General features: G+C 48.4%; 1 protein-coding gene across 1 annotated transcript in view; it reads left to right on the forward strand.

Annotated features, from left to right (window-relative positions):
* LOC149440998 (uncharacterized) overlaps positions 1-15,393 on the forward strand; it is a 69,612-nt gene that overhangs the window by 17,719 nt on the left and 36,500 nt on the right. Inside the window, exon 4 of the mRNA XM_089657888.1 lies at positions 11,088-11,325. Coding sequence (XP_089514014.1) covers positions 11,088-11,325 — 238 coding nt within the window. The remainder of the gene's footprint in view (positions 1-11,087; positions 11,326-15,393) is intronic.

The following is a 15,393-nucleotide window of genomic DNA, read 5'->3' on the forward strand; positions in this document are numbered from 1 at the left end:
AATAGATATGCAATGATAATTTGTGACCAAGGGTGTGATTCTCCCAAAACATAGTTTAAAGCCCAAATCCAGGAAACTTTAAAATGTGGGGATGCACCTGCAGTACAAGTGTTAACTGCTTGCTTAAACTAAGGGAAAGAAAAAGCACTTTTTTTACTTACTTGATCCTTCGCTACCTGGCAGATAGTGTCCCCCCCATGCTCTGGCAGTGGACTGTCCCTCAGCATCGTCTTGTCCGGTGTTGGGCTATGGACCCTGCGCTGGTCTTGATGACATACTGTAAGGACCTTAGACGGGTGGAACATTGGGGAGAAGACGCTGTGGGGACTGGTCTAGTGGAGGAGCAGATAAGTAACTTTTTTAGTGTTTCCTTAGACGTAAACAAACAATTAACTCTTCTAATCCAAGTGCAGACCCACTGAAAGGGATCATTTTAAAGTTTACGTTAGTTGGGCTAAAAATCGAACTTTACCCATAACAACGTGATCAAAAATAATGTTTTTTAGTAAGGAACATACTGTATATCCACATCAAAAATTTTGCCACCAAAATCAGTGTGAGCTGTAAATTGCCTCCACCATTTCTCCTGTTTCTTCTTGCTGAAGACGGCCATTTTGCTAAAGCTCAGAGCCCCTGAACAGCAATAAATCTTTAGGCTGTCAGCAGATCAGTCTGTAGTGGCTCTGATTTTTCAGCACAGTGTCAAAAAATAGAGAGCAACTGAGCATGTGCAGAGCAGGGTGAGAAGTGTATTTCTGGGTTTTAAACAGTATAGACACTTATTTTTAATGTTTTACATAGCTATACCTGAAAAAGGGGCCGGCCTGAAGGGATCTAGCAGGACTTAAAGTGTTACTAAACCATGGACCCTGCATTCACTATATCCGCTCTCCCCGGACCCCGCATTCACTATATCCGCTCTCCCCGGACCCCGCATTCACTATATCTGCTCTCTCCAGACTATGGGAGCCAGGTGTGTTCCAAAGCCACTGCTCCATGTGTCCATTCACACACGGAGCTGTGGCTTTGCCCTGCCCCCTCACTCCTCATTGACTGACTAGATGTGATTGACAACAGCGACATTCACTATATCCGCTCTCCCCTGACCCTGCATTCACTGTATCCGCTCTCCCTGGACCCCGCATTCACTATATCCGCTCTCCCCGGACCCCGCATTCACTATATCCGCTCTCCCCGGATCCTTCATTCATTATATCCGCTCTCACACAGTAGACAGAAGATGGAAATGCAATTGTTTTAGTAAACTTTTATATAAACTGCTAAATACCTTTTTTCATCAGCAGTATATAGCAGTCTTGTGACTTCTACCAGTGTCCAGCAGAGCACTGGTTACAGCTTGTAGGAGGAGTTTTCCCCAGAATATGCAAGAGATTATAATTTGCTAAAGGTAAAAATACTAGCCAGGCTGGAAGTGACTCTTACCTTGACTGGCATGGACAGCTGGGTTCATGCACCTAATCCAAGACTGGATGAAGCCTGAGGAGATGACCCCCACCCAGATTGTGGAGCAAGTTGCCCTGGACCTGCTTCTACCAGGGATTCCTAAGGAGCTGCACCAGTGGGTGGCCCAGTCAGAGCCCCAGTCCCCAGATGAGATGGCCACCACAGTTGAACATCACAGCTAGGGGCCCTTCTGCAACCTGAGCGCTGATGTGGATCAAGGAGATGTGTCCCTGTGTCAAGATGCTGCATGTTGACCACATTGTGTATGCTTTGATGCATAACACTCCCACCAGAAGTCAAGCATCTAATCCTTTCAAAGAACTGTCAGGGAAAGAGAACCCCACAATGTTTGGTGCTGGTCCTGCCACCAACTGGGTCATAAGGCAGCCCAGTGCCAAAGCAGGATGAGTTGATGGAATGCGATGTGAGCCATGAACACTTCATGTATACTTATGTAATATGTGCTGTGAAAAGTCTGAATGCACATTGAGTGTGTGAAAAGAGTCAATGAATAAGAGTTTGCTGAACTCTTGGTCTCCGTAAGTGCTCCAATCAGATAGTTTGCAGGGAAAGCTGATCCCTTCAGAACAGGTGGGTGTCATCTGTGTGGACCTCAATGACTATTCGGTGCCACTATAACCTTATCCACCCTAGCAGAAACCGCATCGAGTTTGGGTGATCTTAGGATTGCCAAATGACTTTCTGATCGGGCGAGACTACCTCCTGTTTTAGGACTTGTATGAGCATAAATTGGAGGGTCTTGAGGCCTGCACTAAAAAGGAGGAAGCCTCTGACGAGGGAATTAGTAACATACTCCAGCTTAAAAATAAGGATGAAAGATGTCAAGAGATGTGTGAATCGGCAGAAACTGACCCAGGTTTTCTGCAGGTGACTGCAGGATTTCAAGCTGGGATTCCTGCTTCTAAGCCAGATCTATCGAGGGCTCTGAGGAGGACTTTCTTGGTGCTCGTTTGAAAGACTCCACTTTGATCTATGCCAGGGAACAGGTCACAGAGTTAAATGATGAACCACAGAAACATGGAGTAGTTATACAGTTCCCCCATTTTGCTGTGAATCTGATTTCCTATACAGAGTAATCAAAGAGAGCAATGAAATGATTGAACAACTCGTGGTACCCCAGTCTTTCAGGCTCAAAGTGTTTTACGTTTGGCTAATGGTCATGTGCTTGGGGTTCCTTTCAGGTGGCTAAATGCAGGAACTGGTTTTGGAATGGTTTTATTGGCCCCAAGTATACCAGGAAATTAAGGACTTTGTGGATCCTGACCTGTCAAATAACCATTGCGACACCCCACTTTTGCACGATTGCATTGCCATGGACCTGATGGGCACCTTAGTTAAATCATCTAGGTGACACCAGTAAATATTGGTCCACGTCTGTGCCACCAGGTACCCGGAGGCAATACCTTTTAAGAAATATCTCATCCAAGGTCATTACACGGGACCTGTCATCTTTAGTCACGACTGGGAAAGTTGTTTAAAAAAAGGTTCAGTTAGTCCTAGATGCCTTCCGAAAGGCAGGGTTCATTGTGAACCTAGAAAAAAGCAAAATTGGGTTAGAGGAGGCCCACCATTTGGGGTATGTTATAGGCAGAGGCATGACCAAACCACAGTTGAATAAGGTGAAGGACATCCAAAAGTAGCCCCATCCACTCACACAAAAGCAGGTGTGTTCTTTTCTTGGCATTGTTGGGTATTATAGGAGGTTTATTCCCAACTTTGCCAGCCTGGCAGCACCTATGACAGACCGCATGAAGGGGAGAACCTTCACTGTTATTCATTGGAGTCCTGAGGGAGAAGCAGCTTTCTGCCATCTGAACAGGCTGTGTGCCAGGAACAGGTCTTCAACCTCAGACTTTCGGAAAGTGTTCTTGGTTCAGAGAATCCATGATGGACACTTCCCCTTTCCGGAGACTTCTTGCTATGCAAAGTAGGACATTTGAACTGTCACAAGATCAGTTAATGGCATTACATACAGTAGGCACAGAGGAAAGGTTATCTCAACAGAAAAGTCAGATGTATGTATCCATTACAAGATATACTGTATGTGTCAGTCTGCATGTTAGAAAATTACGGCTTAACAAAAAAAGTCAGAAAAATAAAGCAGGAAAATCCTCTCATTTGAGAGCAAAGCCTTGCAAATGTACATAATGACTTCCAGCTAATACAAAACCCACATCAAGACAGATGCTGCGAAGCTGGGTCTGGGTGCAGTCTTGTCTCAGGTGATTGGGGGGGGGGGGGAGTACACTGGCATGTACCTGAGACGGAAGATCATACCAGCTGAAAACAAACTCCATTGTGAAAAGAGCGTGTCTGGCAATAAAACGGGAACTAGAGACAATCCGCTACTACTTGTTGGGCCGACTCTTCAAGTACCTGTCAGATCATGTGGCCCAGGGGCAGACTGACGATTTGGAAACTAGGCACTGCCCGAGGGACTGGGGTCAGTAGGGGGCCCCATGAGATGCCCCTGGTACCTTTTTCATAGGCTTTTTTGAGTTTGGGCAAGTACACAGGGGCCCCATGATCCCCTATTGCCCGGGGGCCCAATGAGTTGTCAGTCCGCCCCTGATGTGGCCCTTTCATGGATGGCACAAAATACCACTGAAAGGTGTTCTGGATAGCTTCAGTCTTTATGCTGGAGCTGAGTGAGCAGTGGAGGGTGCAGTGGCCGGAAGATCATTTCATCTTGGTGCGATCTCACATCGTATAGTTCTCTTTCTTGGTGTTCACAAATTCATCTGGAGAACTGGAAAGCTGAGGTTGGAAGAGAGCGCAGAACTCTGTGCTGTACATTCCCTATTCTACACCGACTCATTCCGTACTCTGCACTGTACATTCCCTATTCTGCACCGACTCATTCCGTACTCTGCACTGTACATTCCCTATTCTGCACCGACTCATTCCATACTCTGCACTGTACATTCCCTATTCTACAACGACTCATTCCGTACTCTGCACTGTACATTCCCTATTCTACACCGACTCATTCCGTACTCTGCACTGTACATTCCCTATTCTACACCGACTCATTCCGTACTCTGCGCTGTACATTCCCTATTCTACACCGACTCATTCCATACTCTGCACTGTACATTCCCTATTCTACACCGACTCATTCCATACTCTGCGCTGTACATTCCCTATTCTACACCGACTCATTCCGTACTCTGCGCTGTACATTCCCTATTTTACACCGACTCATTCCATACTCTGCACTGTACATTCCTTATTCTACACCGACTCATTCCATACTCTGCACTGTTCATTCCCTATTCTACACCGACTCATTCCGTACTCTGCACTGTACATTCCCTATTCTACACCGACTCATTCCGTACTCTGTACTGTACATTCCCTATTCTACACCGACTCATTCCATACTCTGCACTGTACATTCCCTATTCTACACCGACTCATTCCGTACTCTGCACTGTACATTCCCTATTCTACACCGACTCATTCTGTACTTTGCACTGTACATTCCCTATTCTACACCGACTCATTCCGTACTCTGCACTGTACATTCCCTATTCTACACCGACTCATTTATTACTCTGCGCTGTACATTCCCTATTCTACACCGACTCATTTATTACTCTGCGCTGTACATTCCCTATTCTACACCGACTCATTCCGTACTCTGCACTGTACATTCCCTATTCTACACCGACTTATTCTGTACTTTGCACTGTACATTCCCTATTCTACACCGACTCATTCCGTACTCTGCACTGTACATTCCCTATTCTACACCGACTCATTTATTACTCTGCGCTGTACATTCCCTATTGTACACTGACCCATTCTGTATTCTGCACTGTACATTCCCCAATCTACACCGACCCATTCCGTACTCTGCACTGTACATTCCCTTTTCTACACTGACCCATTCTGTATTCTGCACTGTACATTCCCTATTCTACACTGACCCATTCTGTATTCTGCACTGTACATTCCCTATTCTTCACTGACTCATTCCGTACTCTGCGCTGTACATTCCCTATTCTACACCGACTCATTCCGTACTCTGCACTGTACATTCCCTATTCTACACTGACCCATTCTGTATTCTGCACTGTACATTCCCTATTCTACACCGACTCATTCTGTACTTTGCACTGTACATTCCCTATTCTACACCGACTCATTCCGTACTCTGCACTGTACATTCCCTATTCTACACCGACTCATTTATTACTCTGCGCTGTACATTCCCTATTCTACACTGACCCATTCTGTATTCTGCACTGTACATTCCCCAATCTACACCGACCCATTCCGTACTCTGCACTGTACATTCCCTTTTCTACACTGACCCATTCTGTATTCTGCACTGTACATTCCCTATTCTACACTGACCCATTCTGTATTCTGCACTGTACATTCCCTATTCTTCACTGACTCATTCCGTACTCTGCGCTGTACATTCCCTATTCTACACCGACTCATTCCGTACTCTGCACTGTACATTCCCTATTCTACACTGACCCATTCTGTATTCTGCACTGTACATTCCCTATTCTACACCGACTCATTCCGTACTCTGCACTGTACATTCCCTATTCTACACCGACCCATTCCGTACTCTGCCCTGTACATTCCCTATTCTACACCGACTCATTCTGTATTCTGCACTGTACATTCCCTATTCTTCACTGACTCATTCCGTACTCTGCGCTGTACATTCCCTATTCTACACCGACTCTGTCAGGAATGGACTGGCCAGCAATAGTGGGACTCACCTGCTTTTTGAGCTGCAGTACCAGGGCTGGCCAGCGGGTGCTCCCAGCAATCAGAGACTCAACCTTGCAGCCAGTCAAACACCTGGAACTAATTATACTGGTGTATTTAAGGGACATTCAGACCTGCAGACTCTGCCTTGGTGTTGTGTTTTTCCTGGGCCCTGCATCCTGCATCCTGCATCCTGCTCCTGTTCCTGTCCCGGCTTGATTCTGACCTCTGCTGACTTCTCCTGTTCTGATCCCTGGCTTGTGACCCCGACCATTCTCTGCCTGACCCCCTGTACCTACCTGCCTGTTAGTTGCTGTACCCTGCTCGTGACCTGACTATTCTCCGCTTGCTCCCCCTGTACCTACCTGCCCAATTGATATTGACCCGGCCTGCCTGACGACGCTTGCACTGTATGTACTGTTATCTGTGGGTGGTTTGGTTTGGTTCGTTTGCACTGTGTTATGTTTTAGTATTGCACTGCGTTTATGTTTGTATTGTTAGTGTTAATAAATTGTTTATAACTTATTTGAAGTCTGCGTTTCCCTGCGTCAGTCACACACCTCTGGTCATACCCGGGAGCCCTGACATTACACCAAGGCCAATCCTGACCAGAAGTGGCTGCACAGGGAAGCCATCTTGGTTTGTTGATGGGAAGGATGGATCTGGATGAGGTTGCGTATTTATATCTGCTAGTGTTTGATGACAGGGAGTATGCTTATCAAACTCTGAAGGAGTATCCCCGGGATGAACTGCTAGAATGTATACGGCTCGCTCATGTTCTAGTAGATCAGGGCACAGAGTTCTCTGAGGTGCAGCCATTGATTGAGGTTTGTGCTGAGTTGGTTTCATCTGGTACCCCCGAATGCAGGGATGAATTTTTGCCGCCATTTAGTGCAGACCAGGTAGAGTCCCTGGTATGGTTATTAGAGGATGATGTGGGTTACTTTCTGGAGCGTTATTCCACATGTTCACCACAGGTACTAAGAGATTGTATAAACGCAGTGCAGTCTTTGGTCAGACAGGCTTTGTGTAAGCTCAGCTTTGTTCAACCCATACTGCAGACATGGTCAGACTTGTTGCACCCAGCCTCAGTCAGCCTACAAAAACCCAATCCTGCTTCTAATCTATTTCCTCAAAGCTCTACTCCTGCATTCCCAACAGCTCCTCCAGTTACAGCCCAGTATACTTGGCTATCTACCGCATGTCAGTACCCTGTTCCCACTCGCTGCACCTATCCTGCTTTTAACCCTGTAAAGAAGCCCTCTGTAGCGACTGTTCCTTCCCCTGTTCCATCCTCCAGCTCTTCTCTGTCTCCAGCTGCTCCATTCATTTGCAGACCTGCGTTTACTTGCAGTGCCCCAGTAGTTAAAACCAGAAAAAAGCGGAAATTCTTTCCAACCAGTACCATCCTGCCAGTATCCAAACCGGTGAGCCTGCCGTCTGAGAACCTGCCTTCCGTGGTTCAGCCTGATGCCTCTTTTCGGCCTGAATCCTCTACTCGGCCTGATGCCTCTACTCGGCCTGAAGCCTCTACTCGGCCTGAAGCCTCTACTCGGCCTGAAGCCTCTACTCGGCCTGAAGCTTCTACTCAGCCTGAAGCCTCTACTCAGCCTGATGCCTCTACTCAGCCTGATGCCTCTACTCAGCCTGATGCCTCTACTCAGCCTGAAGCCTCTACTCAGCCGGATGCCTCTACTCAGCCGGATGCTTCTACCCAGCATAATGAACTGATCCAGCCTGATGATCCTATTAGGCCAGTTGACTCGATGCCCGCTGTTGATCCAGATGATCCGGTACCTGATCCGGTGCCCGCTGTCGTGCCAATTGACTCAGAGCCCGCTGTCGTACCTGGCAACTCGGTGCCCGCAGTCTTGCCAGACGACTCGGTGCCCGCAGTCTTGCCAGACGACTCGGTGCCCGCAGTTCTGCCAGTTGACTCGATGCCCGCTGTTCCGCCAGTTGACTCGGTGCCCGCAGTCTTGCCAGACGACTCGGTGCCCGCAGTCTTGCCAGACGACTCGGTGCCCGCAGTCTTGCCAGACGACTCGGTGCCCTCAGTTCTGCCAGTTGACTCGATGCCCGCTGTTCCGCCAGTTGACTCGGTGCCCGCAGTCTTGCCAGACGACTCGGTGCCCGCAGTCTTGCCAGACGACTCGGTGCCCGCAGTTCTGCCAGTTGACTCGATGCCCGCTGTTCCGCCAGTTGACTCGGAGCCCGCAGTCTTGCCAGACGACTTGGTGCCCGCAGTCTTGCCAGACGACTTGGTGCCCGCAGTCTTGCCAGACGACTCGGTGCCCGCAGTTCCGCCAGTTGACTCGATGCCCGCTGTTCCGCCAGTTGACTCGGTGCCCGCAGTCTTGCCAGACGACTCGGTGCCCGCAGTCTTGCCAGACGACTCGGTGCCCGCAGTTCCGCCAGTTGACTCGATGCCCGCTGTTCCGCCAGTTGACTCGGTGCCCGCAGTCTTGCCAGACGACTCGGTGCCCGCAGTCTTGCCAGACGACTCGGTGCCCGCAGTCTTGCCAGACGACTCGGTGCCCGCAGTTCTGCCAGTTGACTCGATGCCCGCTGTTCCGCCAGTTGACTCGGTGCCCGCAGTCTTGCCAGATGACTCGGTGCCCGCAGTCTTGCCAGATGACTCGGTGCCCGCAGTCTTGCCAGACGACTCGGTGCCCGCAGTCTTGCCAGACGACTCGGTGCCCGCAGTTCCGCCAGTTGACTCGATGCCCGCTGTTCCGCCAGTTGACTCGGTGCCCACAGTCTTGCCAGACGACTCGGTGCCCGCAGTCTTGCCAGACGACTCGGTGCCCGCAGTCTTGCCAGACGACTCGGTGCCCGCAGTTCCGCCAGTTGACTCGATGCCCGCTGTTCCGCCAGTTGACTCGGTGCCCGCAGTCTTGCCAGATGACTCGGTGCCCGCAGTCTTGCCAGATGACTCGGTGCCCGCAGTCTTGCCAGACGACTCGGTGCCCGCAGTCTTGCCAGACGACTCGGTGCCCGCAGTCTTGCCAGACGACTCGGTGCCCGCAGTCTTGCCAGACGACTCGGTGCCCGCTGTTCTGCCAGTTGACTCGATGCCCGCTGTTCCGCCAGTTGACTCGGTGCCCGGAGTCCAGCCCGATGTGCCTCTGCCCGGAGTCCAGCCCGATGTGCCTCTGCCCGGAGTCCAGCCCGATGTGCCTCTGCCCGGAGTCCAGCCCGATGTGCCTCTGCCCGGAGTCCAGCCCGATGTGCCTCTGCCCGGAGTCCTGCCCGATGTGCCTCTGCCCGGTGTGCCTCTGCCCGGTGTGCCTCTGCCCGGTGTGCCCCTGCCCGGAGTCCTGCCCGGTGTGCCAGTCTTTGATATCCCGCCAGTTACCAGACCCGGGCGGTGGAACTTTTTGCCCAGCTAGGACTGTTTGGAGTGTCCTGAGGCCGCTCCTTGAGGGGGGGGTACTGTCAGGAATGGACTGGCCAGCAATAGTGGGACTCACCTGCCTTTTGAGCTGCAGTACCAGGGCTGGACAGCGGGTGCTCCCAGCAATCAGAGACTCAACCTTGCAGCCAGTCAAACACCTGGAACTAATTATACTGGTGTATTTAAGGGACATTCAGACCTGCAGACTCTGCCTTGGTGTGTGTTTTTCCTGGGCCCTGTATCTTGTTCCTGCATCCTGCTCCTGTTCCTGTCCCTGTTCCTGTCTTGTTGCTGACCCGGCTTGATTCTGACCTCTGCTGACTTCTCCTGTTCTGATCCCTGGCTTGTGACCCCCGACCATTCTCTGCCTGACCCCCTGTACCTACCTGCCTGTTAGTTGCTGTACCCTGCTCGTGACCTGACTATTCTCCGCTTGCTCCCCCTGTACCTACCTGCCCAATTGATATTGACCCGGCCTGCCTGACGACGCTTGCACTGTATGTACTGTTATCTGTGGGTGGTTTGGTTTGGTTCGTTTGCACTGTGTTATGTTTTAGTATTGCACTGCGTTTATGTTTGTATTGTTAGTGTTAATAAATTGTTTATAACTTATCTGAAGTCTGCGTTTCCCTGCGTCAGTCACACACCTCTGGTCATACCCGGGAGCCCTGACAGACTCATTCCGTACTCTGCACTGTACATTCCCTATTCTACACCGACTCATTCCGTACTCTGCACTGTACATTCCCTATTCTACACCGACTCATTCCATACTCTGCACTGTACATTCCCTATTCTACACCGACTCATTCCATACTCTGCGCTGTACATTCCCAATTCTTCACCGACTCATTCCGTACTCTGCACTGTACATTCCCTATTCTACACCGACTCATTCCGTACTCTGCACTGTACATTCCCAATTCTTCACCGACTCATTCCGTACTCTGCTCTGTACATTCCCAATTCTTCACCGACTCATTCCGTACTATGCACTGTACATTCCCTATTCTACACCGACTCATTCCGTACTCTGCACTGTACATTCCCAATTCTTCACCGACTCATTCCGTACTCTGCACTGTACATTCCCTATTCTACACCGACTCATTCCGTACTCTGCACTGTACATTCCCTATTCTACACCGACTCTTTCCGTACTCTGCTCTTTACATTCCACGCCCACCATCCATTGGTATAATCTGGTGGACTGAAACCCATACACATGCTTCAAAACCCAGACTGTGTGGGTGAATCCTGGACAGGTGGCAACCCCAGCCTAAGTAGAAAAGCCTGTCCCCTGCAGCATGAAGCAGAGAGGGGCCTTTGATTTCTGTTTGAAAGCAGTGGCCTCTCTGCAGAGGTCTGGCACACCTCCTGATGAGTCAGAGCTAGAGCTCTCCAATCGGCGGTACCAATAGCTTTGCATGCATGGAAATATTTGTATGTTCATTTTTTCATTTTATTTAAGGGCAGACATGCAATCTTCTCCAGATCAACGAATGATGATTATTGCTGGATAACAGATCTGCTTCGTTCAGATCATTTCAAGGATCATGTATCAGATGTCAAACATTTTGAAATCACGGTTGACCCAGTCAACACTGAGAGGTGCACCTTTGGTATCTTCTACTTCACCAAGAGAGGACAAATCAATGAGACAGATTCTGAAGATGTTCAGCTGATACTGGAGCACACAGGGCGTCTTGGTAAGAGACATTATAATACCCGTATTTTTTAAAGCCGTAGGAAACCGCATCCAGGGAAAAAAAATCCCCTGCAAGGTAAAGGCATGATGTGCTAATATTCATCACATACTAGCACATTATGAAGGACTTACCTTGAAAGGAAGCCCTCCAGTGGCGTGCTGTCACTGCTGACAGGGCTTCCATCTTCACCTGTCTTCCTTCTGGGTTCATGAGCTACGGCCATCTGACAGGCCGAGCCATGATGACGTCACTCCCGCACATGCATGAGGGAGTCCCGGGCCACGGCACAGTGCTCTGAAGGAATGGCACGGGTATGTCGTTCCTTCAGAGCACATGTGCCAGCTCTCAAAAAGAGTGAATATCTCCTAAAAGGTTCACATTTAGTAGATATTCATTTTACCTACAGGGAAGCTTTATTATTATTGTCACGGATCCACCCACACGTCCACGCCCACAGCGACTAGCTAACCGAGGCGCACACGTGCGGCCATGACTTGGGGTAAGAGGGAATAAGGTTGACTTAACTTACTTATATAAAACCGGCCATGATATACTTTCACAGCCCACACTACCTCTGGCCACCACCGGAGGGAGACTCCACTCCAATCCAGCTTGCTGACCACACACACAGGCAGATACGATCTTGCATACAATCTGGTGTACTAACTAGGGTTGAGGAGCAGCCTAGCAATTGGCACACTCTTCTAGGATTCCTCCAGCTATCCTACAAGCCAGACCCCCAATGTTCCACTATCCACACACCCCCACACCAGACACACCACAAACGGTAGCTGGCCATCACCCAACAGTTTATCCGCAGAACGGTCTGTTGGGACACCACACACACACACACAGATCTCCGTCTGGCAGATCTGTTACCTTTACAATCTGCAGGCAATCTGCCCACACGCAGTGCAATTGCATACAGATTGGCAATGAGCTTGACCGAGCGTATAAAGGCACTAAAATACAATACAATCTAATCTCTCCGAAGATATGAGCCCGAGCTTAGTACATAGAAGTCACTTATTAATTTTAACATTTAATATCCCGAAAGTGGGCAGTGCATAAAATGTGTACAAAGTATAAAAAGTTACAGAAAATACAAGAAGACACACAAATGACTATTCACTATAAAATAAAAGGGAATAAAAAACAGAAATAAAACTTTTACCAAGAGTTACCCTGTGACTGGAGCAAGTCAGAGAAAGTCCGCGATCCACCAGTCAATGGGACGGGCTTTATATGAATCACCCCGTCCATACCTCAAGTCCTCAATTTTTGGGAATATGGACGTAGGCTGGACATCAGTCCTCGGCCAATCAACCCTGGGGGGTGTTCCCGTACCAGCCCACAGGACGTTCTGGGTGCTGAACTGCCCAAAGTCAATTATACCAGGAACGGCTTGAATCAACAAGTCAGGGATTGAATTTCCGACACCAGCGCATCAGTTCGACCGCGACAGTACCACTCACTGTTCAGCTGTTAATGCCATTTCAAAAGTTGTTTCAATATTTCTAAATCTGCAGCTTTCATTCTAATAATCCCTGATGATCCTGCCATGGAGGTGCTTGTTCAGGCACTTCCTGTAACAGGGTGACGTCACAGGAGCACAATTGGGAGGAAGTGTTTCCTAATTATAGTCCTGTGATGTCACCCTGTCACTATCTCTCCCAATCAATTGGCTGTGCAGTCATACTCCACCATAGTTCTGGGCAATATTCAACCCAGGAGACAGATAGCATCTGGTGGTGAAGGAGAAGCACAGTGAGGGACAGCTCCAGACTGAAGGTTCATATTGCAGTCAGAGCTGTTTTTTCTTTTTAACTTAGTGGACCCAATTTTTTGAAAAAAAAAAAAAAAAGTAAAGTTGGTTTTCAAAGCACTGTTAATGCATTGTTTTCAAATGGCAGATGCAACTTTATGACAACTTTTAGAAAATCCACATTCCCACCCATCACCCCCAAGCTGAACTGTGCTGATCCTCCTCCATAGCTGCTTACATACCTTAGATCCTAAACCATGGCCTCATCCGGGATTTACAGACTAATGAAAATAACTTCAGCTGAGTCCATATTGAGTGGAATAGGAGACACAAATCTTGGATCTTTAGTCATGATATGGATTCATAAGACTCAGAAACAATAACTGCTGTGCTCATGCTAGTGACTGACCGCACCCTATGTGTACATTTTATTTGTATTTATTACCCTTTAAACCTCTGCTCTACAGTACAGAGATGCGGTTACACAAGTGATCAGAGTCAAAAATAGGGATCATAGCTCCACGTCCCCCACATTACATTCACAAGAAAACAGAGGATATTAATCCACCAAAAGCTTGGGACTTAAGGACACATTGATCAATCTGAAAGCACATCCAGTACATAGGTTGAAAGACAAGTAGGTGCAGAATTCCTCCACATAGACCCCCAGGTACCGGCCAGTATATGGTGTACTACAGGAAGGGAACACAGGTAGGAACCTGTCTGTTATTCGCTGGGAGGACAAGCCCCACCAACACTGAGTCCTATTAGCTCAGGCAGATCACGCATGTTATCACTGTGCACAAGGAAACAGCCAATCAATATACACCTCCATTCAGAGGATCACACAAGGATGTGCTGTATGGTCCCATGGTGCACATCCTTGTGCACAGTGAGAACATACATGATCTGCCAGGCAACAAACCAAACATGCACTGAGCTTGTGGGAAGAACAACCCACCAGGGGTAAGTACTAGAACACAAGATGGGTGTGACATAATAATGAAGATTTGAGTAGCTGAGATGTGACCTGTAGAAAATATGACAATGTAGATTTAGCTTCATTCCATGGTAATATAAAATGTGTTCAGAATTAAGGCAGAGGCACATGGTCACCAATTAGCATCTGAAGGGACAGAGCTTCCACTGGAAGGAGGTGACACCTAGATGCCAATAAGATTTGTCACCTTCTGGGAAATCTGGAAGGAAACTGGCTCTAGACGGTTTGGCTTCATGACACAGCGGGGGACCAGAGAGGTACAGGAACACCCCCCAGAGTCGATTGGCCAAGAGCTAATGTCCAGCCCATGTCTATATTCCCATAAATTGAGGACCCTGAGATATGGACGTTGTGATTCGTATGGAGCCAGTCCTATTAACTGATGGATTGCGGACTCTCTCTGACTCCAGTTGCAGGATAACTCTTGGTAAAAGTTTTATTTCTGTTTTTATTTCCCTTTTATTTTATAGTGAATAGTCTTCTTGTATTTTTTGTATTTTCTGTAACTTTTTATACTTTGTACATATTTTATGCACTGCCCACTTTCGGGATATTAAATCATAAAATTAATAAGTGACTTCTGGGTACTTAAGCTCGGGCTCATATCTCCGGAGAGATTGTATTGTATTGTATTGTATTGCAGTGTCTTTATACGCTCGGTCAAGTTCATTGCCAATCTGTATGCAATTGCACTGGGTGTTGGCAGATTGCACGCAGATTGTAAAGGTAACAGGTCTGCCAGACGGAGATCTGTGTGTGTGTGTGGTAGCCCAGCAGGCCAGTAAAACTGCTGGGTGGTGGAAAGCTACCGTTTGTGGTGTGTCTGGTGTGGGGGTGTGTGGACAGTGGAAGAGTGATTAACTCCGGGGTTCTGGCTTGTAGGATATCTGGAGGAATCCTAGAAGGGTGTGCAATTGCTAGGCTGCTCCTCAACTCTTAGTGTGCACCAGATTGTATATAAGATTCGTGTCTGCCTGTGTGTGTGGTTAGCCAGCTGGATTGGAGTGGAGTCTCCTTCTAGTGGTGGCCAGAGGTAGTGCGGGCTGTGAAAGTATATCACGGCCGGTCTTATATACGTATATATATATTCAGATTAAGGTCCCCTTATTCCCTCTTACCCCAAGTCACGGCTGCACGTGCGCGCCTCGGTTACCTAGTCGCTGTGGGCGTGTGCGTGTGGTGTGGATCCATGACAATGGGTTTGTAACAATTCAAACTTGAGGTGATGGTAGCCGTATTAGTGCATTTGCAACAGAAACAATTGAGTACTGTCCGTGATACTTTTTTTATTTGCACTAACATA

The sequence above is a fragment of the Staurois parvus genome, unplaced genomic scaffold (assembly GCF_062004578.1).
Source record: "Staurois parvus isolate SC_StPar_1 unplaced genomic scaffold, SC_StPar_1.0 ptg001037l, whole genome shotgun sequence".
NCBI classification, from domain to species: domain Eukaryota; kingdom Metazoa; phylum Chordata; class Amphibia; order Anura; family Ranidae; genus Staurois; species Staurois parvus.